The following is a 26,319-nucleotide window of genomic DNA, read 5'->3' as shown; positions in this document are numbered from 1 at the left end:
TTATGAATGTCCGATCCATGGCGAATTGTTACAAAACAGGAAGTTGCATGAGACTCTAAAGATGGCATCGCTTTTACGATTAAATTGCATGTGCTCAAAATCTTTTACCCCAACTAATAAAATAGACAGATTAGTGCAGTTAATTTCTGTATCTGCCAAGGCAGCAAACACTAGTAGAATTTCAGACGGATTTACTTGTAGGTGTGGAAAAAAAATAAATAGTGCACGCAGTTCGAACAATCAAACTCCATCAAGTTCAACAAGAAGATTTTCATCAAGTCAAATGAAACATGATTTACTTTCTAAGAACACTGTATATGCCGGGTATGAAAGACCAAGGCAAAAATTCCTGCATCATAGAGTAATATCGTGGTACCAGTCACGGTTATTTTCTACTGGATCAAATTGGGATGATGGGGGAGAAGGGAATCGTGACCCTGCAGAATCACCAGTTATTCAACAAGGCCCCCCAAATCCCGTTGGAGCCCTTACATCAATGACTATTCCTGACATTTTCCCTAAAGTACCAGTTATTGCTATAAGCAGAAACCCTGTTTTTCCAAGATTTGTAAAAATGATTGAGGTGAATTTAGTATACAGACAACTCACTGCAAGACAACTCATCCCAATAGGAGCTTTTACGGGTTTCCCTTTTGACATCATTTTCGGTCATGTGCAGACCCTGGCCTTATTCGTAGACTGAAATCCATAGGCCATTGTGTGTTTTTTTTGTGAAAATACCGTCGTATAGTAAGCTTGTTTTACATAAAATCACCATTTCTACATACGTGTAAGGTTTACCGACCGATGCCCGAAACGATATTTACAAAAACTGCGATGTAGAAAAAGATACGGCAAGTTTACCAGATCCGTAATGGCCGTATGCAATTGAGGAAAACAAGTGGATGACTGATCTGTGCTCATGACCCGAACTAGAACTTGGTCAAGTTATTACGCATTTTGCGACCAAACAGATGTTATCTATTGATTACAGGACTATTAACACAAAAGATTTAAATGGTGTATCCTATTTACATTCAACTGCCGACTGGACAGTACGCGCGAGGTTGATGATATATCGTCTGCTTTTGCACTGCATGCTATACTCTGCAAAAAACATGGTACTATGCTGGTCTATGCGGCTATCGACTTAAAAATAATTTCAGCTAATAATACTATAAATAGTATGCAATATGCAAATAAGATTGTTTATGTGTGCTGTTAGCCAATAGCTACTGTAAATTTCCCCGCGTTTAGATGGCTCTAACCAATGATAAAATAGTTGTTTGATGCACAGAGTAAGACTTCGGCCATTTTTATAAAATTTCCCCTTGATGGAATATGAATAACAGAAAGAATAAAACCATGATCAAGTTGAATCTGTGAATATTTTTTAAAACCTTTTTTTCTTATGTAACCACATAAATCGTCTTGGCTCAGCTTTTGACAGTCAGTTTATCTCCACTGTCACAACAAAGAATGAAGAACAATACATTTGTGTCCATTTTATCTATTTCTAATTCAGTCATTAGGTTCAGAGAACAACTGTTGAATGCAAATATATAACTGGACTTGGTGCATTCTATACAGAATTATTTTTTACAGTGTGATTATTATTTGTTCTCTTTTTTTAGATGTGCTGTGGTCGTGCTTAAATTTTAATATCGTCTTGAATAATTCTTTCGTGGAACCGCAGCGTCACCACTCTAACCCATTCTATTATTTGGTTTAAACAGTATTTATTTCGAGAATATTATACAATGTAAAAGGCATAAATAATAGGATACAAAAACAAGCCGAGTAGGCTTATATTAATTTGCTTCCTTCTGGTTTGGGTGTATAATATATGTACAATGTCGAATTATATATGATACATACAAAAACTAATTACATTATTTTAGTTATGGTACAAATAAGCAGATAAATGATTTTGTATAAATAAATAAATAAGTAAATAAATAAATAAATAAATAAATATAAAAAATAAATAAGAAATAAATAAATAAATTCCTCACCCCAATGTTGTATTTTACGGAGTAAAACGTTTTGTATCTTTAATATATTTGTAAACACTTTTAAAGATGTCGCTGTTGACGTCTGAAGATAATTCGGCATTACCATAGAGTAGGCAAGTAATATTTCTAAAATACATTGGTAATAAATGAATGGTATTATTTCGTTGAAGTGTGTAGTTTGGACAGTAGAGTAAAAAGTGTTCAGTGGTTTCAAGGTCGAGATCACAGTCACATTGAGGAATGTCATATATATGCATAAGGAACTTATGGTATCTTAAATCACTTTTATTATTACACAGTTTACAATGGATAATTTGGAATTGTCGTTGACCATAGAAAAACAGTTTGTTAACTTTGGGAAATAAGGTTGGATACAGCTTAGTTTTAAAATCAGAGACAGACGAGGCCTTTTTTATTTCATTATCTAAACTATTCCACGCTTTTATATTAGACGGCAAAAATGAGTTTTTATAAATATTAGTTTTACATTTAATTTGCGTAATGTGGTCGGAGTTACGTAGGTTGTAAGGGTTGTTGGAAGAGGTAATTGGCGGAATAAGACAACAAAGATAATTGGGAGCTATGTTATTTACCATTTTGTAAAACATTGTTAGTTTATGAGCTTGACGTCGCACTGATAAAGATGAGAATCCGGATTCTGTATAAAGTGTATTATGGGAGGTTCCACGAGGCAGGCCAGTTATCGTTCGTAACGCGTCTAAGTGTAGCTTTTCTAATTTTTGTGAATTTACTTCAGTAGTATTATTCCAAACTATATCAGTGTAGTCAAAGATAGAAAGAATAAAAGAATTATACAAAATACTAAATGATTTACGCGATAGTCTAAATTTCAAACTTCTCAGACAGTCGACCATGATTGAGGTTTTACTAATTAAAAAATCCACGTGATTGTCCCATTTACAATGTTTGTTAAAAATAACACCTAAATGTTTGTGGGTATTTGCATCATGTAAAGGGATATCATTAAAAGAAGCGACAAGCAAAGTTGGGTTGTTTTTTCTACTAAATGTATGACTGGTAGTTTTGTCTGGGTTGAATTCGACCTTCCACTTTTCTGACCAATCATGAATTTTCTTTAGATCATTATTCAAAGTATTAAGGGTGTCGGGGGGATTATCTATAACCAAAAATAACGAAGTGTCATTCTATTATTTACGCTTATGCTCTATTTCGTGGCATTTTACAACCAAACAGATGTTATATGTTAATTGTTTGCAGTAAAAATTAACACACAACATATAAATCGGCTTCATACAATACAGCAATGCATCTTTGTTTATGCTTTTGCGTACATCGGTCAACTGGACCGTGTGGCGAGCTTGACATATCGTCAATAAAACGAAAAAAAAAAAAAAATTAGACATGATTTAAAATCGTTAATTTATTACGAATGCTACACGCATTTACAACAAGAGTGGCATTCAAGAATACATTTTCTATTAAAAGAAAAAGACTAAAAACCCTGTTTTCCTTAGCATTTACCATGTTAAGATACGTGAAAAAAAAGGCCAGACTAAAAATAGACTCCGGAAGTACGTCACACGTAGAAGCTCCTATATAAGACAACTCATCCCAAGTTAGAAAACAACTCATCAGAAACAAATTCTTATATTAATCAGTAATATAAGAATTTATTACATCAACAATTTATAAAAATAATAATATTAAATTGAATGTATATTATGATAAACTATCAGGTATCTGAATTTATGTTGTTATGATAATTAATCATATAGTGTATAGACTGATGTTTCAGGTTTAAACCCTGACTTGAAAATTGCTTGTCATTTCTTCAATTTTTAATAAAAATGTTTTCATCTCTTTGCTTTCTTCGTCGAACCTTATTAACGCCTAGAAGTTCAATAAAATCCATACATATTTTGACAAAATTATACCATTCTCAGAACATAAACATGGGACACTTGCACTTCAAATTTAAATGGTTGACAGATATTGACAAATTGGTTTGCTTTCTTAGAAATGTCTAGCAAAGGAACATTCATCCGTTTGTTTTGCGGCAGTAATACTTATTAGGGTTTCACACTTTGAAGCTTATACGTTTTTTTGTGATTTCTGCGTATTGTGTCTGGTCGGTAAATTTGTTTTCTGTAATTGTTTGTGTGTGGTGCAGTCCCCCTGCACTTACTATATGAGCTTTTACGCATGACCTATATTTTCGGTGTTTATTTTGCGCTCTGGAAGACTGGCCTTATTCTTCACATATCTTAACATGGTAAATGATATGGAAAACAACTTTTTTACATTGGTGTATGAAGCCGATTTATATGTTTTCTGTTAATTTTACTGCAAATAATTAATAGATAACATCTGTTTGTAAAATGCCAAGAAATAGAGCATTAGAGTAAATAATAGAGTGGATTAGAGAGGTGACCTGCGGTTCCACGAAAGAATTCAAGATGATATAAAAATTTAGGCACGACCGTAGTACATCTTCAAAAAAAATAAATAAAATGAAATAATAATAATCACGTAAATAGAAAGAATTCTGTATAGAATTCATCGAATCCAGTTATATATTTTCATTCAACAGTTATTCTCTGAACCATACTGAGTTTGAAATTTGGATAAAATGAGACACAAATATATTGTTCTTGGTTGCGGCAATGGAGATAAACTGACTGGATTAAAATTTGACAAAAGCTGAGCCAAGACGATCTATGTTGTTACAAACAAAAGATTTTTAAAAAATTATTCACTGATTCGACATAATCATTGTTTTATTGTTTCTGTTATTCATATTTCATCAAGAGGAAATTTATAAAAATGGCTGAATTTTTAATCCGCCAAAAAATCTACAGTAGCTATTGGCTAACAGCATGCACACACGGAGGCAAACAATCTTATTTGCATATTGCATACTTTATAGTATTATTGGCTGGAATTATTTTTAGATCGATAGCCTCAATGACCAACATCATACAGTAGCATGTATAGTGTACTGTAGGGTAGCATGCTGCGCTATATAGCAGACGATATATATCAACCTTGCACATACTGTCTCTTCCATCGATTTGCCCAAAATAATCACAAACAACTCAAAACAACCTGTATTTTGAATAAAACAGCGCATTTTTATTGATGTCTTTCTTTTTATATTAATATTCCCTAAACTTCCCTTTTTTTTTAAAAATTTTTAACATTAATTACGGTAACAATAAGAGTTGTCTTTCTTCCATCAATCTTCCATTTATTTCTGTTTTTTCAGAACTGTTAAAAAAACCAGTGAAGTTTAGGGAATATTACTCATCTATGCATATAAAAAGAAAAAAAAAATAATAAAAATGTGTTGTTTATTCAAAATACAGGGGGGGGTGGATGGCTGAATGGTTAGCGTGTGCACGCTGTATCATAAAGTCTGTCATTAAGTCAACTGGCGTGGTTTCGAATCCCCGGTTGTACGTGGCAAGGAGTAGGGTCGCCTGTCCAACCTCGTGGGTTTTCTCCGGGTCCTCCGGTTTCCTCCCACTGCTAAAGACCCCTACGTGCAAGCGAATTATTGAAATAAAATTAAACCATATGTTAGTCCCGAAATGACCTAGTTTGTGTCGAGTGGACGTTAAACTCCATTTCTCTCTCTCTCTCTCTCAAAATACAGGTTGTTTTAGGTAAATCTACGAACCCTGTACTGTCCAGCCGGCCGTTGAATGTAAATAAGATAAAGCATTTATATCTTTACATTATTATTACAACATATTTGTAGTGCACCCTTTCATATACAATGTTCAAAGGCATTTCACAAAGTGACAATATAATCATAAATAAACAACAAGATTATGGACATGTTAACGATTGTATACAGAGTCGGTTAAAAGCCTGATTAAATAAATGTGTTTTAAGTTGTTTTTTCAAAAGAATATAGAGATGTACAACATCTTAAACTAAACGGTATCTGTTGTGTTAATTGTCCTGCAATTAATAGATAACATCTGTTTGGTCGTAAAATGCATGGAAACAGGAGCACTAGAGTAAATAAATAGCGGATTAAAGAGGTGAAATGTGGTTCCGTGAAAGAATTATACGCAGATTAACCCGTCTAAAATAAAGAAACAATATTACCTTCTGGTACTGGTCGGTGAACCTTTTACCTAAATGGAAATAGTTGTCAGTTCCATTTAAAGCAATACCGGGTACATGCTATTGGTACAAGGGTATTTTCACTCAAAAAACATGTAACGACCTATAAGTTTCTGTGAGTATATAAGGCCAGGCACTGCACATGACCGAAAATGATGTCAAAAGGGAAAACTGTTAAAGCTCATATTGTTTTTATTCAGATATATATTATTATTTTTTTTTTTTCAGTTCCTCTCAGCTTATTTTGCTGAAACTATTCATTGGATCACTATGTGTTTGAGAGCAAAGTCTTGAAATGTGACATTTTTGAAAAAAAGTTTTTTAGTTTTAAAAATTTACTTCTTGAGTACATGGTACTGATCAACTGGAAATAAATATAAAAAAATATTTATCTAAATTATTTCTCTTTGGATATACAGTTTATAGCGTATAAACTTGGTAATTATTATCCGATTGAGACAGAATTACATGTAACAGCATATGATACACAATGACATCGGCTATAATAATTATTGACAAACAATTTCTAAAATTCTCACCGGAAGTGTCATAATTCTTATATCTCCGTTTTGCTGATCTGTATAGCCCTTGTAAATGAGCAGAGTGAGACGGGAGATGATTTCATTTTCGAGAAATAGGCAATTTTGTGAGAGTTTTTATGCCCATATACAAATAAATTCTTGTTTGATTTTCATAAAATGTGAATGTGCATTATATGTCACCAAGTGGTCACTGGAAATGACGTCATTTTGGCAAAAATTGTGTTTTAACCATTTCAACAAATTTTTATTTCAAATGGACATGTTTCTTTACTTATTTAAATCTGGAATCGTATATTCCACTCATCGAATAGCCCAAATCAATGCAAACGTAAAGATATCAAAAGATAGTTTCTTAAGTCATTGCAGAGAAATAGACAATTGTCCAAGTGTAACTTTTTTCCATTGTTTTGTCCATACATGTATCACATTTATGTATAGCTTATTTTTTCTAAAGAGTCTTATATGTTACCTTTTAAAAATAATGTCTTTAACTGATAATTTCTAACTTTAGCGATTATACGCAAATAGTGTGAAAGTAGCCTAGATTTGGTTCACATATTAATGTAGAAGAGAAAAAAAACAAATGTTAGAAAATATGACCCCTCGAATAATTGATTATTGTTATCTACAATTTCAGAATGAAAATTACGCGATATGTCAAGTAATAGATCAAACAATTCTTTAGTTATTTCGAGCAACGCAGCATCAAATGAATTCTAAAACATATAGTTTAGAAAACAAAGAAAAAAAGATTGCCTTCTGATTAAATATACCCGTAAAATCTGTGTCCAAACGAATGACCCATCTACAAAACCAGAAAAAAAATTAGGAAAGATTTACTAAAATTTGATAATTTTGACCAGACCTAATAAGAGACACCATCCACAAATTAGTACCCCATTTCATTTCATTTCATTTCCATCTACAAACTACATGGTAATGACCAGTATTTAAGCACATTTCTTTTCATTCAATAGCAGACACATACGCCATGTTCTGCATTACATAACCTTGATTTAAGAAATGTCTATATAAACATACATTATGCAAGAGCTAAATCTGCCTATTGCAGGTCTTTCTTTAGGTCTGGAATGTTATTTTAACTATTAATTAGACATTTATTAACATGAAAAGACCATAATCATCTCTCGATGCCGTCTTATGTGTCCAATTTTCACTGGATTTGAATCCGATCTGCTGTTCAATGCCCATTGATGATTAAATGCAAAAATAGATAATCAAGACTTTGTTAATTAACATGTCAGCGCTAACAATGAAAATCGAGGCTACAGTAATTTTAAAATAAGGTTTTCTTGGCTTAAAATGAAGCAATTTGATCGAAATTTTCAGCATATTTCCATTTATCTAGTTTTTAACTACATGTATTATAGTGAGAACTGTCAGCTCTATATCTAATCTTCTATATTGTATACTAATAATATTATATAATAATAGTTTTATGTGGTCTGGGATGCCCTAAATAGCTCTTTGAAAAAAATTATATTCTACTGGGCCGAAACAAATAACTAAACTTACAAGTAGTCCGAAACGACTCAAAGCCAAACCAACACCTCTTGTCTTCTTGGGCTGTTCCAGATAATTAGGTCAAACATGGCTGATCTTCAGTACCACGATGTAAATAAACCCCAATTTTTCAAGGGAGAAGGGTTATATAGATTGATTGAAAATTAGTTTCCACGCTGTAGGGGTGACAATATTCCAGGTATATCACCAAGTTATAGCCATTTTATTTAAAAATTGAAGAAATGACAAGCAATTTTGGAGTCGAAGTTTAACCCGGAACAAACATTAACATTAACTAGTGAATTATTGTGTAACTATAATATCTCATACAATGAAATGATAAATCATAATTTTTTAAAATCAAACTTTCATTTATTATGGAAGGATTTTCTTAATGTAAAAGACTAGACATCAAAATAGATTTGTCACTTAGATTTGCCATATTTCCTGTGTACTGAACATCCATGTTAGTTAGGTATCATACAAGCCATGGTAAACATGTACTAGTGTGGACAAATGTGTACTGTGTACTAGTGGTACTAGTTTGGACAAATTCTGTAATCCATCTACATTCCGGGTACTTAGAATTTATTTCTGATTTGTTCTTACCTTGCAGGTGACTGACCAATCTCTAGTTGAATTATTAAGACGAAAAGTGAAGTTGAATCTACCTTATGCTGGAGTCTTTTTGAAACGAGAAGAGAGGTACATGTGCACCCCTCACCCCACCCAAAAATAATGAAAAAAGAAATAAAATAAAACCAGCCAATAACACCAGCACAGAATGAAAATCTTACTAAAATTGTTACAGTTTGAATCTCTTGAACAGACACTGTATAACAACTGATTGCTATATTGAATATTGAATTGAACATCTCTTTCTGTAACTTAGATTATCTTCTTTTTTTTTGATCCAGTAATGAGGCTGAAGTTGTTAAAAAAATGGACGATATTTATCAGGTTGGAACATTTGTACAGATATCTGAAATGCAAGATCTCGGTGATAGACTTCGTCTTATAGTCACTGGGCATAGAAGGTAGATATAATATTTTCATTAATATCTATACATAATCTATTTAAAAGACATGTCAGTTGTATAAACTGTACACTCTGTTAGTTTAAGACTGGTATAATGGATTATAATGTAGTTAATGTAATTTTAATGGCTGTCGTCCTGCTCTGGGCGAAGTTGCCTAATGACTTGCATTTCATTACCCTGGTTATACAGGAAATACTGTATTATTCTTACCTCCATATAATTTTTGTGCAATGTTAAACTTACTAAGTACCAGTACTACGTTACATATATTCTACTGGTACCGAATTACAGCTGGGTTGATAGGAATACAAGGATGAAGTGTGTTATTCAAGGTCACATGGATTCAACACACCGCTAGAGGTTTGAACATTTCATTTGTAGTTACAGATTTTGCTCGCAATATACAGTGTTTTTTAAGTTGAAAAGTATGTCTACTTTTATCAGTTTTACATTTGATTTACAGAATTAAAATAACTGGTTTACTAGCAGATGAAATAGAAGAAATTCCAGAGATTAAGGGTAAACTTCATTTATTTATTATTTTGTATCAAATTCTCATCTCTTGTCTATGTCTAAGAATTCCTGTAAGGTAATAAAGAATTATTATTATTATTAATTATTTACAAACTTGTCCCAATCTTTACGTAACAATTCATCCTTGGACCTTGGGACATTTATTAAACATCTTTGCACTGGGATTCTTTTCTTTGCTGAAACTTCCACAACTCTGTCAATGTACATCAGCCATGTGTGATACATTTTTCTTTTGGAATGGAGCAATGTAATCTGTTTAGCTTTACAGAACAGCAGATAAAATCTTTTTGCTTTTTGAGCAATCTGATTAAAACACAGATCCAATTTCGTTTCGTTTTTATAGTTCAAAATTTCGATTTTGCTTGTCTTTACTACACTTGGATCTGGAAGCATTGTTATTTTACTCATGTTCTGCTTGAAATGAGGGGTCAGCCAATCAAATGGTCTGTCGAATCGAGCGTTTGACCTTTTTTGCGCGGAACTGTGGGTAGACATTAGCGGCAATAGAAATCAAAACAAAGCAAAAGTAGATAAAAAATACATGGCGGTCGCTAATTGGTTAATCGAATGACTGACGTAATCGGGTCAAATGTCGCTTGCTTGGTACCTGACGTCATAGAACGTGAACTCCCACTATAACTTGTTAGATTGCTTTTTGAGAAGACCATGATTAATAACCAACTAATTAATAAAACGTTCTTTGTTATCGCAGATGTTGACACTAACACAAACAATCAAAAGAAACGTAGAAGAAGGAGGAATGGCAAAAAAGAAGACAAAAGTGATGAATTAAAAGAAAATATGGAAGAAGTGAAAGTAGAAAGTGGTGATGTTGTAAAGGATTCCACTGAAGAGATAAAGGATGTACCAACAGAGGAACCTGTGTTGAAACAAATAGAGAATGTTTTAATGGTAGAAGTTGAAAATGTCTATCATGAAGCTTATGAAAGCAATAATGAACTCAAGGTTTGTTTCACATTATAAAAGGAGGTTGGGTGACCAAGTTGTCTAACTAGTGAATTGTTGATCATGTATTAAAGGTATCAGTGACAATACAGAAATAAGACAAATCTGAACCTGACAAAATCACAGGCACTAGAAAGGTTGTGCCTGACAAAACCTGTCGTCTTATTTCCAGGATTGCAAATTTTACAAAGTTTCGAAATATATTTAGGTGTTTTGGAGTAACAGGGATGAGGCGTTTTTCCTGATTGTATTATTTTGACAATCAATGTATTGATTAACTCGCTCTTTGCCTGAATATTGATCTGCTATAAAGGTTTAAAATTTGGGCTGAAAATTGATAAAAACTGGCTGAAATCGGCTTACCTCCATGATCTCCAAAGCAGCTAAATATTTTGAAAAAGTGTTTTGGCAACTACTTACACAATCTGCATGGTTTTCTCATGGAATGATTTAATTATATTTCAGGCTATGACATCTGAAGTTGTAAAGACTATAAGAGATGTAATAAATATGAGTCCTTTATACAGGTAAGTTACAGAAATACAACCTGTGAGATATATGATTAAAATTTGTTAGGGTCATGGTTTTTTTTTCCATGTCTTAGTGATTGTTCGTTTGACTGTAAAAAATAAGCCTATCAAATTCTCAAATTTTTCATTTGATAATTTCAGAGTTATCTCCCTATTTTATGTTCAGATTTCCGATTGTCACACTTTTTGGAACACAATAACTCTAATTGAGGTAGAATGTTCAAACTTAATGTAGTTGTTCATTAAATGAATGTCTTGACTGGGTTTGATGATGATCATTTGCTAAGCAATTTAATTGGTTGAGATAACTTGGATTCTAATTGGGTGTGTGTGATGAAACTTGGTGTATAGTTTGACTACATCAATGCCTTGACTAAGGTTGATCATGAGCTTTTTCTGCCTAGGATAATTAGAGATAAGAAAGTTGATTTCTTTTGTTATTGACTTCACTGTGGCTTGTTACTTTTAAAGCTGAGTTCATATCATCATAGATTTTTAAAATATGGGAATTGTTGACACTGATTTTAGAAGCAGCACTGATAACTTATAGCTGAATTATTTGAGATTGATTTTGCTGCGAGATGGTAAGCTGCTGACTATAGCATAGTTTTGTTTAAATCTCCCATTATGTAAGTGCTAAATCTGCATATTGCAGGTCTTTGTTTTGGCTTTAAATGTTATATAAACTATTATTTAGATATTTATTCACATGGCAAGCCTATAATCAACGCTGAGATTTAAATGGATTAGAACACTAACGATGTTAAAATTTAACGATAAAATGGATAATCAAGAATTAGTCTTGATTGTCAAGTATGGTTGCTGCAATAAGAAACAATCTATGCTACATGTTCAAACACACATAACTTTGCTCAGAATAAAGTAATTTGAATGAAATTTTCAATATTCATTTTTCATTATCTATTTTTTAACTATTATAGCAAGAAGGGCCAGCTCTTTATCTAATTCTTACAAAATGCATATTTTATAATGTGAATAAACAATTTAATGTTAACAAGAAAGGTAACTCATTCATTCTCCACTATACTGAGCCAATTGGAATGTATACCAAAGTGTACAAAAGTGAACTTGGAAATGTAACTTAAAATACGTTTTATTTCAAAAGAAAATATATCTGGGAACAAAAATCTGAAAGGGCTTCCAAATATCTCGTCCGAGGAGAAACTTGTGTCAACTTGTCTCGACCCACCTGAAATTGTACGTGCAACAGATACGTTACACAAACAAATAAACGTTACCCATAATACAATTAATTTTAATCAACGAAGAACCCAGGTATTTATCTTAATTGTGATGTAATACCATAATGTATCATTTAGATCAAGACACTGGTGGAAAAGTTGTTTTTCTCAAATAATGCACAGTGGTTTCCGTATGTTTAAAATTAAATAATGTTGACAAATTTGGGTCTTTATTGTGTAATATAAGATGGACAATCAAACAGGGTAAGAGCATAATGATCGTTGTATCAAATAAAGGCTACTATAAATATGGAATTCATCGAGCGATCTTGTATAAATGACAAATTTCCATATAAAATTTAGTATCACTTGTTGTAGCGGTAACGTATCTGTTGCAAATAATTTGATTTTTCAGACAATGCCAAAACTAAAAAAATAACCATTTTAACTTTGCTAAAAACAACAATAAACAGGTTACCATAAAATATTGCATATATGTATCTCAAACTTTAGGGTAACGTATCTGTTTCTTTAAGGGCATTTTAATCCGCGTCCGATAACTGATAATATCAGCCTCATAGCACACTGTATGGCGTATGCCCATCTTCATTGGCCCAGTTCGGTGCAAAACAGTAGGACGTTAAACCCCATTCCATTTCATTTCCATTTTGATAATATCAGTGCCAAAAACAGAAGAAGAAGACGTAAGTTTATGTTCTATCCAGCCATTGCAGAGATCAGTACATTAAATATTTCTGTTTTTATTGATTATTTACTAAATGTGGAAATATGTAAATATTATTATGTTGTATTTGATATATTTATAGTAACGCTATGGCGTTGCACGTAATCTATCATAAATAAAAATGGCCTGAGTATGTTCAGTACGAACATATATAAATGTAATAAGAACCTTACTGATACAGCTCAGCAGAATTTTCAGTGATTTTTGCCCATCAAACTGGCTTAAAGTTAGGTTTGACAGATATGTTACCACCATAAAACAGATACGTTACTTAACATTGCTCTAACGTAGCACTTCATTTGATTAAATTATTTGATTTTTCACCTTAAAAATTGTAAATTAAATTGTTGATAGTAGAAACCGACGTAAATAAATACGTAAAACACAGAAAATGTAGTATTACTAACCCAAAACTGCTCTGATTTCAATATCTGAATTTATATTGTCGTTAACGTTGCTCGTTAAATCTAAGATGGCGGCTTCAAGGTATGAAGGAAACGTGGTTGTCAGATTCTCGTTTTATATCATGTTATTTAAGCGGGCAGTGGCGTTAATTTTCAATACGTATCTGTTTATCACGTATCTGTTTTTCGTAACTATACCATCACTTGAGATGTATATTTTATTATCTGCAGTTTTCTTTCACTGTCTTACAAATCATAGCTGCCACCTATATAGTAATGAAAACCATGAATCATCTGGTACGTGGCTTTACTTACAGAAACTAAGAACAGTATGATCACATATCTATGGGATGTATATAGCAGAGATCCTAATTAATTCAGGTATTTCTTATTATAAATGATTAAACACAATGCCACAATCGGTTATTCTGGGAGCATTCTTACCTCCCCAAACCCTATACAACAAAATTTAAGCACTCCAAATATATGGTCACGTATCTGTTGCGAAATTTGCGACAAGGTTTTAACATATAAAATTTAAATTCCAAGAATATGGGGGGTGTAAAATGGATTTTATTCGAAACAATGGCGCTATATACCATGGAATAATATAAAAAATAACAACTTTTAATGCGATAACTTTTATTAACAATAAAATATGGTAAAAATGGCCTATTGAAGAGCCGATTATGAAAATTGCCTCATGTAAGGACGGTAATACATGTTGGTGTGATCAAATGTAGACTAATAACTTCATGTTAGAATTAAAAATCGTTATCCAAATAGATATTTGTTATCTAAAATGTACGGGCGACAATGTATAACGTATTTGGTTCAGGTTAGTGGAGAATGAACAAATTATCAATATATCAGTAAACCAAATTGAACTTTTATCAAATTATTTCACTGTTTTTGTTATTATAGGGAGAATTTGGCTCAAATAATACATGCTGGACAAAGAGTTATAGATAATCCTGTCTATATTAGTGATTTAGGTATGTTCACTTTCATGTAATAATATCCAGGTATAAAAAGTTCAATTCGACCCAAACAGAGTAAGCAACATTCACTCTATAAACCTCAAAGCACCTCGGTGAGTCCAGAAGGGGTACGTAAAATAAAGTCCATTTTACTATAAATCAGAACAGGGTTTTAAAAGAAACCTTTCACTTCAGATTGTGACAATATAATTACAAATACCTTTCTTTTAAAAATGGCTATTTTGAAACATGGTAATTTTGACAAGAATAAAGAATTGGGAAGACCAGGATTGTTTAAGGCAAGCAGATTTAAGAGCCTTGAAGGCATTTATTAGGTAAATGCCGTGAACAAATATGTGGCTGAGCATTTTCTGCTTCGGCTAAGCAGAGATAAGCAATCTGACTGGCCGATGCTTAGGGGCAGTGAAGTCTTGGTCATACGCCCTTAAGCAATGAATATTGGTTCTTGAATTATTTTACTGATCACTAAGCTTGTTTTCTTTTTAGGAGCTGCCTTAACTTCGGCTGAACCTGCAGAACTTCAAGATGTGTTAGAAGAAAGAAATGTAAGCAATGAATTATAATATTTTTTTGAATAATATTTGTCCTTTACAACCTATTTAACCCAAAATTTTAACAATTCTTTTTATTTCTGAAATATTATTTTTCATTTAATCTAGATTCAAAAACGTTTAATGCTGGCATTATCATTATTAAAAAAGGAATATGAATTAAGTAAATTACAGCAAAAAATTGGACGTGAGGTAAGTAAATTTCTATTTATCTTGTGAATAGTTGTTTGATACTATAGATATCTGCTAGCTGTTAGATTGATTAAGACAAAAATGGAATTGAACATACTTTCCAACAAAAGTGGTAGTTATTTCAAATAGAAGTATGGCAAAAATACCCTATCTTACTAGAAAAATACTGGATTCCCTGAAAATAACCAATGGGGTGAGGACAAGAGAAAACTGTGAGGGTATCCCTAAAAGGCAGCCTGTCTCCTCAAATAACGTAAAGGATGCTTCTTATGAGAGGGATTTGAAGCAAACGTTTGATAGATAAATTAGTTTGAATATGTTTCTAGTTCAAATATATCATCAAATCACACAGTTTTTACCCAGGAAGAAATCGTTAAGTATCTTGGAAAGTTAACTTTTAAATATTAGATGTCCTAATAAGTAAGAAATATGTGAGCTTAACTCAGTTTGATCACTGTATAAATGAAATGAAATGAAATGTGGTTTAACGTCCTACTGTTCTGCTCCTATACTGGGCTAATGCAGACAGGCATACACCATACAGTGTGCTATGAGGGAAATTTTGCTCGGGCAGCGGCACTATCGCCTACTCTTATATCGAATTCCAACTGCGAAGGGATCTTTTGCGTGCATTCCAATGTTTTCTCATCTGAAGGACTAGACAGCTGTCCTTGTCAGGCCATCCGTCCTGCATCACTGACAAGGGGAACCACGCCGGAAAATCTGGATGAACTTTCTCGGCCAATGCAGGGATCGAACACCCCACCTCCAGGCTAGCGAGCCAGCGTCTTACCCACTTAGCCACGTGATCCCCTGATCACTGTATAAATATCGAGACAATGTGGCACGGTGAAACTCTTGGGTCCCTTAATTGTAAGTTATAAGTATGTACAGCATAATATTTTAATAAGTAAAAAGTACTTGATTGATATTTGTCTTAGGTGGAAGAAAAGGTAAAAAAACAACATAGAGAATATATATTGAAAGAGCAACTTAAAATAATCAAAAAAGAACTGGGTTTAGAGAAAGATGATAAAGATGCCATAGAAGAAAAATTCCGAGCCAGATTAAAGGTAAGAGAGCTCTTTCTTTGGTAACTTTTGAATTTCCATTTCCGTATAAACTGAACTTACAAGTTAATTTAATTTTGTCGATAATTTTATTATTATTTTGGGTTAATTATTTGTGTATTTATTCTGGTGTTTGTAATATTTTAACAGGATTTGAATGTACCTCCACATGTTAAAGAAGTTATTGATGAAGAAATAGGAAAACTTTCCTTCTTAGATAATCACTCATCAGAATTCAAGTAAGTTAACCAGAACACAGGAAAACTGTTTGCTGTAGATTCCAGAAATTTATGTAGGTATTAATAGCAATGCTTAATTGATATCTGAATATACATAATATTTACAAGGTCATAGTGTAGCGATATACAATTTACATTTGCCTGAAAATGTGAAGTTATATATAATGAAGCATTGTTGCTCTTAGCTCTGCACTGTAATGGCTGCTCCTTTTTAGCTCTGCACTGTAGTGGCTGCTCCTTTTTAGCTCTGCACTATCTTTGTAAACTAAGTTGATCAGCTGACTTTTACCTTGTGAAAATTAAACCACTGTGTATATAAGGATATAGAGAACATTATTATATTGGGTCTGAGTAATTATTACATAGTGTCTTGGAGTAAATTGGACTTTTGAAAATCATGGAGTGAAATACAGTGTTAAAGAATAATCAATGAAGCATGAAATCAGTCATTTTGCTGTAGCTTGGATACTGGCCTGTTGTTTTACTATGATCTGGTTATTGATTATAACCTAGATATCTTAATCCTAACTGAGTCTTGGTTAAAAGCTACTAGTGATGAGGCTATTATAGCAGAACTTACACCTCCATCATACAGTTTCCTTCACTGACCTCGAGTCTCTTCCAGAGGAGGGGGTATTGCAGTACTTTACGAAACTTCCATTGCAGTTAAAAATGGTCATACTTCATTGGATTTCAGTTCTCTGAAGAGCTAAATCTAAATATTTGACATTTGTCAAGATCTTTCTCCTAAGTGTGCATATATAGGCCTTCCCATATCTAAGAAGAATCGTGTCCCGTTTTCTTCATTCTTCTATGAGTTCACATCATTGTTTGAACAAGGTACCTGCACTGATACCATATATCTTGGTGATATGACAAAACTGATGTAAAACAGTTTAAATCTCTTCAATGCTTGTCCCAACATGAACTTCGTCTTGTGGTACCCAACTATAGACTATAGTTATTGGTCATAGATGTTTCTCATACACTGTACCAAACCTATGGAATTCACCATCTGTTGGCTGTTTTAAGAAGCAGTTAAAGACTCATCTTTTTTCGACTGCTTATTAATCATTAACTGGGTTTTTTTATCTTGTGATAAGTGGAGAGCTAAATTCATCTTGAGCATTAATTTTAATGGATTTGTGCTCAATATCTCACTATTATTATTATTATTAAAAGAATGTCTATTATTTCCTGACTTAAACCTTCTGTCTGCATAAAGTCCAAGTCTACATTCTGATCACTTGGGTGTATGCCAGAATACAGTATATTGATAAAATTGTATAATAAAAACATAATTGTGTCCTGTTTCTGTAACATCTTCCCAGAGTTCAGAAGATATTTGCTACTGTTTATGATCACAACCAAAGATTAGTAAAGTATACCATCACTACAAAGGCTTTGCAAAGAGAAATGTAGCAAAGCAAACATGACAACATTACTGGGACAAGTTCCAACATCTACAAAGTGTTGTTACATTATATCTTTGTAAACATTATTGCTTCTTTGATAGGCATTTGGGGGGTTTGACGGCTGAATGGTTAGCATGTGCGCTCTGTACCATCATAAAGTCTGTCATTGAATCAACTGGCGTGGTTTCTATTCCTCGGTTGTACGTGACAAGGAGTAGGGTCACCTGTCCAACCTCGTGGGTTTTCTCCCACTGCTAAAGACCCCTACGTGCAAGCAAATTATGGAAATAAAATTGAATCATATGTTAGGCCCGAAATGACCTAGTTTGTGTCGAGTGGACGTTAAACCCCATTTCTCTCTCTCTTTTTGATAGGCATTTAATAATCAAACATATTAACACAAGGTACAATTTTTATGGATACACAATTACTGAGTTTATTGTTGTGCGACGTTTTGACTAGGATACTATCTCGTCTTTATAAAGCAAATGATGCAAATATGTGAATAGTAGACATATACAGAATATACAACAAAAATAACAATCAAATACAATTAAAACTTAACACCTTTGATTAGAGGGTCATTTACAACCACGGTAGGTGATGTCTGTGCCCACTTCTTGTTTCAGCAACCTTCTAATCTGGTGTGGGATTTTGCCTTGTGTTGGTTCTTTATGGTGGACGCAATGACATTATTAACTAGTTAGGTGGGGTAATTGTTACTCGTTTTTTAAATGTTTTAATTCAGCAGGTAAATTTTCTGTGTCACATATCTTGGTGGTGCGCCTGGTTAAAGAGGTGATGATAGATTTCTTAATTTGATGCAAAGGATTTAATTTAAAGTGAATGTATTGTCAGTGTGGATTGGTTTCCTATAAAAAATTGTAAATAATAACAGTTACCCTACCCAACTTGTTAATGATGTCATCGCCTCCACCATAGAGAACCAACACAAGTCTAGAATGCCAAAGACCTACCGGTACCACTCTGGCATCAGAATAACCATTCTGTTTCAAGGCAAAATCTCACACTAGTAATTGTGTATCCATAAAAATTGTACCTTGTGTACATAATATATTATTCATTATGATATCTATTTGTATGTTTAGTGTAACAAGAAACTATTTAGATTGGTTAACAATTCTACCATGGGGTAAATATAGTGAAGAAAATTTAGATTTAAAACAAGCTAAAGAAGTCTTAGAAGAAGATCATTATGGTATGGATGATGTCAAAAAACGAATTTTAGTAAGTGAAATTTGTTTTGATTTTTTTTCAAAAAACGAATTTTAGTAAGTGAAATTTGTTTTGATTTTTTTTTTTTTTTAGAAACATAGCTTTCTTGTAATTCCAGTACTTTACTCCAGAATTTTTTGGGGTATAGATCGATACTTCTTTCCACAGTAGTCAGGCCTTTGTCTTATACTTTGCATCGATACTTCTTTCCACAGAAGTCAGGTCTTTGTCTTATACTTTGCATCGACTAATAATTAGATGAAGGCAAAAAAAATTGACATCCAGAATTTATAAAAGAAAAAAAAGTGTCTTGTACTCATCATATAAATTGTATTTTCAGGAATTTATTGCCATAAGTCAATTAAAAGGAAGTACCCAGGGTAAAATATTGTGTTTTTATGGTCCACCTGGTGTGGGTAAAACAAGTATAGCTAAATCTATAGCCAAGGCTTTAAATAGAGAGGTAAGTTATATACCAATTACAGATGAAGATACAGTACAGTTATTTTAACAATTGATAAGTCTGGTCTTTCTTATTTTTATCGTTAACTTTATTTAAAATGTTGTATACGCTAATAAGGGAGCTGTGGTGACTCAGTGGGTAAGACATTAGCTCGCTAACCTGGAGGTTCCGTGTTCGATCCCTGCTTTGGCCGAGAAAGTTCATCAGGATTTTCGAGTGTGGTTCCCCCTTGGCATGCATGTAAAATAACCCTTGGCAGTTGGAATTTGATATAAAAGTAGGCCATAGCGCACCTCTCGGTGCAAAATTTCCTGTTGTATATCCAGGCCGAGTAGGACGTTAAACCCCACTTCATTTCATTTCTGTATACGTTGATAAGTAAACTAAAGCTTTTTAGTAGCATACTTTTAGCTAGAAAATCATGTAGCTTGTTTTCAGAGATAAATTTTAATATATTTAACATCATAGATCTCCACTAATAAATCTTAGTATGTATATATTTTGTGATTTTTTTTTTCTCTCAGTATTTTAGATTTAGTGTTGGCGGCATGAGTGATATAGCAGAAATTAAAGGACATAGGTAAATATAGGAACTTTAATAATACTTATATTTGACTGTATGTAATCTATATTACATGATTACATGACTTAATATTTATCAACCAATCATTTTTTCTACAGATACAGAAATAGTATTTTAAGCATTATATGTTGATGTTTAACTACTCACTAAACTATTGTAATGGTTTAACTTTTTGATAAAGGATAGCATGGAACATTTTAATTATTACAGGAGAACGTATGTTGGTGCCATGCCAGGTAAAGTTATACAGTGCTTAAAAAAGACTAAAACCGAGAATCCATTAATCCTAATAGATGAAGTAAGTAAATATTGAATATTATTAACAGATTTATTGTTGTAAGTGGGCAAATATTTAAAAGTGCTTTATTCGAGTTGTCAGTGGCAATTTTTAAAACAAAAATGCGCTCAAAACTGCAAAAAATTCTCTTGTGCTGTGCTTCCCTGAACGTGAAAGGATGCTTCTACTAATAACTAGGGATAGATTTAAAAATAATTTTTAACAGCAAAACGGATTCAAAATCGCATACATAAATTTGACTATAGAATGATAATTATTTGGTTCCTTAGGTAGCTTTGTAACCGATTATAACTATAAGATTAGTTCAAAATCTTAAAAAGTTCTCCAGACAACCAAGTGGTTTACTCGTCACCTGACATACAGCACTTCCTGCACAGCTACTAAACCTTACTACTCATTTACTAAACAGGTTGATAAAATGTATATAAATCGCATACAAAAATTTGACTATAGTATGATAATTATTTGGTTCCTTAGGTAGCTTTGTAACCGATTATAACTATAAGATTAGTTCAAAATCTTAAAACGTTCTCCAGACAACCAAGTGGTTTACTCGTCACCTGACATTCAGCACTTCCTGCACAGCTACTAAACCTTACTACTCATTTACTAAACAGGTTGATAAAATGTATATAATATATTTGATTATTTACTAAACAGGTTGATAAAATTGGTAAAGGCTATCAAGGTGATCCTGCATCAGCTTTGTTGGAACTTTTAGATCCAGAACAAAATGCTAATTTTCTTGATCATTATTTAGATGTAACTGTTGATATGTCAAAAGTAAGTTATGTAGTATGTACTGTAGATTACTAGTATCAAGGGATTAGTGCAGGAAAGTTGAGTATAGGCACTACAAATAACAGATTATCATACATCTACACATAAAAGAAATAGTGCCTTCAGTTGATGTAGACTGAATTTTCTATATCTAATAAAATACAGTGATGATTATCAAGTGAAAGTAAAATGTCATTAGAAAGACGTAATTGATAAGTTAATGATTTGTAATTGTGTATTTCAGGTACTATTTATCTGCACAGCTAATGTTATAGATACAATACCAGAACCATTACGTGATAGAATGGAGATGATAGATGTGTCAGGTTATGTGGCAGAAGAAAAATTAGCTATAGCTAATGTAAGATTTCTTTATATTAACCACGTTATTAACTTCATTATTCATCAAAAATATACAGAAAGAGTGCTGACCCTTTGGGACAAAATCTTATCTTTGATGACATGCAGTGCGAAAGTGGTTAAAAGTGTGAATCTATTTGAAATTTAAAACTCCCCAAAATGGTTTAGGAAGAATGTTTGGTGACATAATATGGCCAGTTAAATAAAAAAAATGGTTCTTTTGTAGAAATATTTAGTAAAACAAGCTGAAGTAGGAAGTGGATTGACATCAGATAAAGTAATTATTGGTGATGATGCTATGGAAGTGCTGATTAAATCTTATTGTAGAGAAAGTGGTGTCAGAAATCTTCAAAAACAAATTGAAAAGGTAATATTATAAATCTTTTTTAAAGCATACTGGAGTGAACTTTATTTGTTGTTTTAGTGCACACCAAATTCTGTATCTTATATTATTCAACAAATTATTTAAATATATCAGGAATATTAAGGATACATTGTCCCGAAAGTATTTGTCAGGTGGTTATTTCCAATAAAAGTATGGCAAATTTTGTATATATGGAAAGTATAGACGCCCAATCTTACTAGAAAAATATGTCAGGGTATCACTAACTGGCAACCCCGACTGTTGTATGCCAGCTTAATGTGTCTTGATCAAATGGTTAGGCAGTTTTTGGAACATTGAGGTGTGTCAACATAAAAAAGACTCTGCAATTAAACGGCGGAAAAAGAAGTTGACAGAAAATAATTTAGAATTTACTTAGGCCTCAATATGTATGGTAAATGGACAGTAAACCAAATCTATGGACAAGACACAATATATAGAAATCACAAACAAACGAACATATCAAATTAAGTGAATGGATCCAGGGGCTTAGTCGTAAGCGTCCACTTAATGAAGTAATGTGACAATTATGGCCTTTAACAAAAGTTTATTTATAGCTTGAGGTATCTCCCCATGAATACAAAGTTTTGAGAGGGATTTGAAGCAAATTTTTGATAGATTAATTAGTTTGAATATGTTTTTAGTCCAAATATATCATCTAATCACACAGTTTGTACGCGGGGAAAGTATCTGTAAATGTTGGTGGACATTGACCTTGAATTAGTAATTGTTAGCTACAAACCTGTTGCTGCTAGATAGATGCAACCAAAACAATAACATCATATGTGGTGAATAAATTCACTGGTGTGAATCTTGAGCAGTAATGACACAGGAAAATCACAAAGAACCACCCAATAACCATTAGTAGTGGGACAACAGGACGAATAGTTAAGTAAAGCAAACAGACACGTAAAAGTGTTTGAGAAAATTATGATGTATTTTTGTTAATTTGGTATCTCTTATATTTTAGATATTTAGAAAAGCAGCATTAAAGATAATAAGTGATCAAATAGAGAAATTGAGTATTACAAAAAATAATCTACAAGATTTTGTAGGGAAACCTGTTTTTACGTCCGATAGATTATATGATACAACACCTCCTGGTGTTGTCACAGGATTAGCATGGACGGCAATGGGTAAATAAGTGACTTTTTATCTTTAGTATTTGAATTAAGGATATATTGATCGCCCTGCTTATAATAAATGTCTAGTCCATGCAGTCATTGTACAAGATCTAAGAGCGATGTTTTCACGATTGTAAACTCACCATAGATCAATTCTCTAACACAAAAAAATAAATAAAGCTCTGACTCAGTGTTGTAAAGTTTTTGTTGATTTTCTTGTGTTTGTAAATGTCAAGTCTACAATCATACCAAAAATCACATTTCAGCTGCATTATGTCTCACCAGCACTCCCAGTCAAATCACTGGTGCATTTTCATTGCATCACAGTATATACCATGGTAATATATTTTAAATTGTGTTTTTTCCTAGGTGGCTCAACATTATTTATAGAAAGTGTATTGAAAAAGCCATATGATTCTACTTCCAAAGATCCAGGTGCATTAGAAACAACTGGTAACCTAGGTAATATAATGAAAGAAAGTATTCAGTTAGCTTATACATATGCGAAAGCTTTTCTCACAGAAGCCCATCCAAGCAATGATTTTCTACAGAAAGCTCATCTCCATCTTCATGTACCAGAGGTAATTATTTAGAGTCTTATCTTTTACTGGGGAGTAGAAACACGCTTTTAATTTGGTTGACTATGATATTAAATGGAATTATTTAGAAATTTTAGAATAATAAGCTGTGTCACTGCATGATGCTACCATCATTCTTTGGTAGAGAACTGGAAAAATGTTCTCCTGACCTCCTTTTCACCTGATATTTTTAATTGAAATTCCCCATTTGTAAACATTAATTTGATGATACAGATGGAAATTTCATATACATGACATTTATTTTATGATTTTCAGTAACAAAAATAATCCTGATTTATGTATTTCAGGGTGCAACACCTAAAGATGGGCCCAGTGCTGGATGTACTATTGTTACAGCTTTATTATCATTAACACTACATAAACCTGTACGTCATAATCTAGCTATGACTGGGGAAATTTCTTTAACAGGCAAAATTTTACCGGTCGGGGGAATAAAGGAGAAAGTAATTGCCGTAAGTATAATTAAGCTTCAAGTTAGAATTAGCGAAAAATAATTTTTATGGTACTGCATCATTTTAATTTTTAAACTAAAAATATATCATAATACATACATGTAGATGCTGCCATGGTGATCATTCACATTTACTTTGTGTCATAGATAACATTTATTTGTGAAAAACCACAAAGGCAATACTTGATGAGAGGTTCTATAATTAAATTCATTCCAGTCGATAAAAGAAGGCATACACTAACTGAGCAAACCCTGAATAAGAAAGTAAAAATGGCATTGTGAGAACCTTCCTTTCACAAGTAAATAATTGTTAAGTGCTATTAGACTAGATTTTAAAGTTTAAGAGCAAACTACATGTATGTTAATTACAGTGGAAGACTTCATCGGTTGGTAAAATGTAATTCTGATTTGGAGTGTTTTGACTGTACAATTATATTATGTTCAAATTGTATGCAAAATTTGTGATAATTCTGCCAAGCCAATGCTTAGATATACATTTCAAGTTGTACATTTTTATTAGGTCAATGCTTGGATTTTCAATAAGAGGTCATTTTAAAATGTAATATGTAAAATCAATTATTTTAAGAGTGTTGAACCTTTTCTGTAATCTAAATGCTTTTCTCTATAAATTTTAGGCTAAAAGAGTGGGTGTCAACTGTATAATTCTACCAGAAGAAAATAGAAAAGATTTTGCTGATTTAGCCAGTTTTATAACTGATGGTTTAGAAGTTTATTTTGTTGAGCATTATGGCGATGTATATCACATAGCCTTCCCTGATCTATAAATTATATATTTAATCATTGTTTGTTAATAAATTGTTAAATATGTAAAAAAGGAATTTCAAAAAGTGTATTTTAAGTTTTTTAAGTGTTTTGTAAAGAAAAAATAAAACTTTCAATATTACATTTGAAAGTTTTTAAGCGCTATTAAACATATAAAATATATGTGTATATTTTGTGTATGTTTACTGTCAAAAAGTCTCCACATTACATCATGTTAGTTTTACAGGTCCAGTTTTTGTTTTCATTGTTAGAGATTAGAAAGACGAAAATGAAATGAGAAAGGATTGACATATATCTTCATAAATGGAGTAAAATATGTAGAAATTAAATCTCGCAGAGGTTTTAATTGAGTGTAATTAAGCTAGAGTGATATTATCATTTGATCTTGATAACGATAAGAGAATACTTGTCGAAACGTCGCGCTATGCCTATAAACCAGTGATTGTATTTCCATATTAACTGTGTTGTGTTTTTTTTGGGTTTTTTTGATATTATCTTGATTAAGCTTGGATAAACATGAACGTTTATTCAGAATACCCAGTATTGTCATTAATATATTAAGTAAGTTTGATTTCAATATTATTAATAATGCCAATCATGTATCAAATATATATTTAATTATCGTCATATATAGTTGTCCATTCTGAAATATTGTCATAGATGGAACTATAGTGCATAATTTTCAGATTATCTTACTTTTATGTACAATTTGTGGGAAAAGGAAACATCTTGATTCGAGCATGTTGAAAGTCAGCACATCAGCATACAGGTATCAAGTTGGTTTGTAAGTAGATTATATATAACTCAAATAAGTAAAGAATACAATAATTGTAATTTTACAATAAAGGTATTGCAATATTAAATTGTTTATTGTTTTTAAGTCCCTTATTACCCTTTTCTTAGTTACCAAATTTCAGCAGTGTAAAACTTTTATTATGTATGCCTTCACACAAAAACAAGTGATCTGACTTACAGTGTTTATATGGGATAAAATTCTAATTAGGATTAGTGCCAAGTATTTCTGCCTACCATGCCTATACTATGCCTATTTGTATTTCCAAAGCAATCTGCATTCTAATTAATGCTTTCAATAGTACAACACCTCCAAAAAAAAAAAAACCCACCAAGACATTTAACATCTCATCAATGCAAGACATTGGTTGCAATTATACTA

The 26,319-nt window shown here is 32.3% G+C and overlaps 1 protein-coding gene across 1 annotated transcript; it reads left to right on the top strand.

Moving 5' to 3' along the window:
- Positions 1-47: 47 nt before the first annotated feature.
- On the top strand, positions 48-26,008 carry LOC126817890 (lon protease homolog, mitochondrial). Its single transcript, XM_056100447.1, has 22 exons — positions 48-583; positions 8,814-8,902; positions 9,115-9,234; positions 9,701-9,756; positions 10,484-10,737; positions 11,203-11,264; positions 14,543-14,613; positions 15,106-15,164; positions 15,279-15,362; positions 16,304-16,435; positions 16,583-16,671; positions 19,196-19,334; positions 19,663-19,785; positions 20,310-20,365; positions 20,579-20,666; positions 21,327-21,449; positions 21,691-21,807; positions 22,033-22,173; positions 23,159-23,324; positions 23,682-23,893; positions 24,199-24,363; positions 24,998-26,008. The coding sequence occupies exons 1-22, from the start codon at positions 62-64 to the stop codon at positions 25,145-25,147; spliced, it is 3,018 nt and encodes a 1,005-aa protein (XP_055956422.1). The 5' UTR covers positions 48-61; the 3' UTR covers positions 25,148-26,008.
- The last annotated feature ends 311 nt before the right edge of the window (positions 26,009-26,319 follow it).

Source organism: Patella vulgata, chromosome 4 (genome assembly GCF_932274485.2).
Source record: "Patella vulgata chromosome 4, xgPatVulg1.2, whole genome shotgun sequence".
Lineage (NCBI taxonomy): Eukaryota > Metazoa > Mollusca > Gastropoda > Patellidae > Patella > Patella vulgata.
Note: the sequence above shows the minus strand (reverse complement) of the source record. Positions and strands in the feature narration are given on the sequence as shown.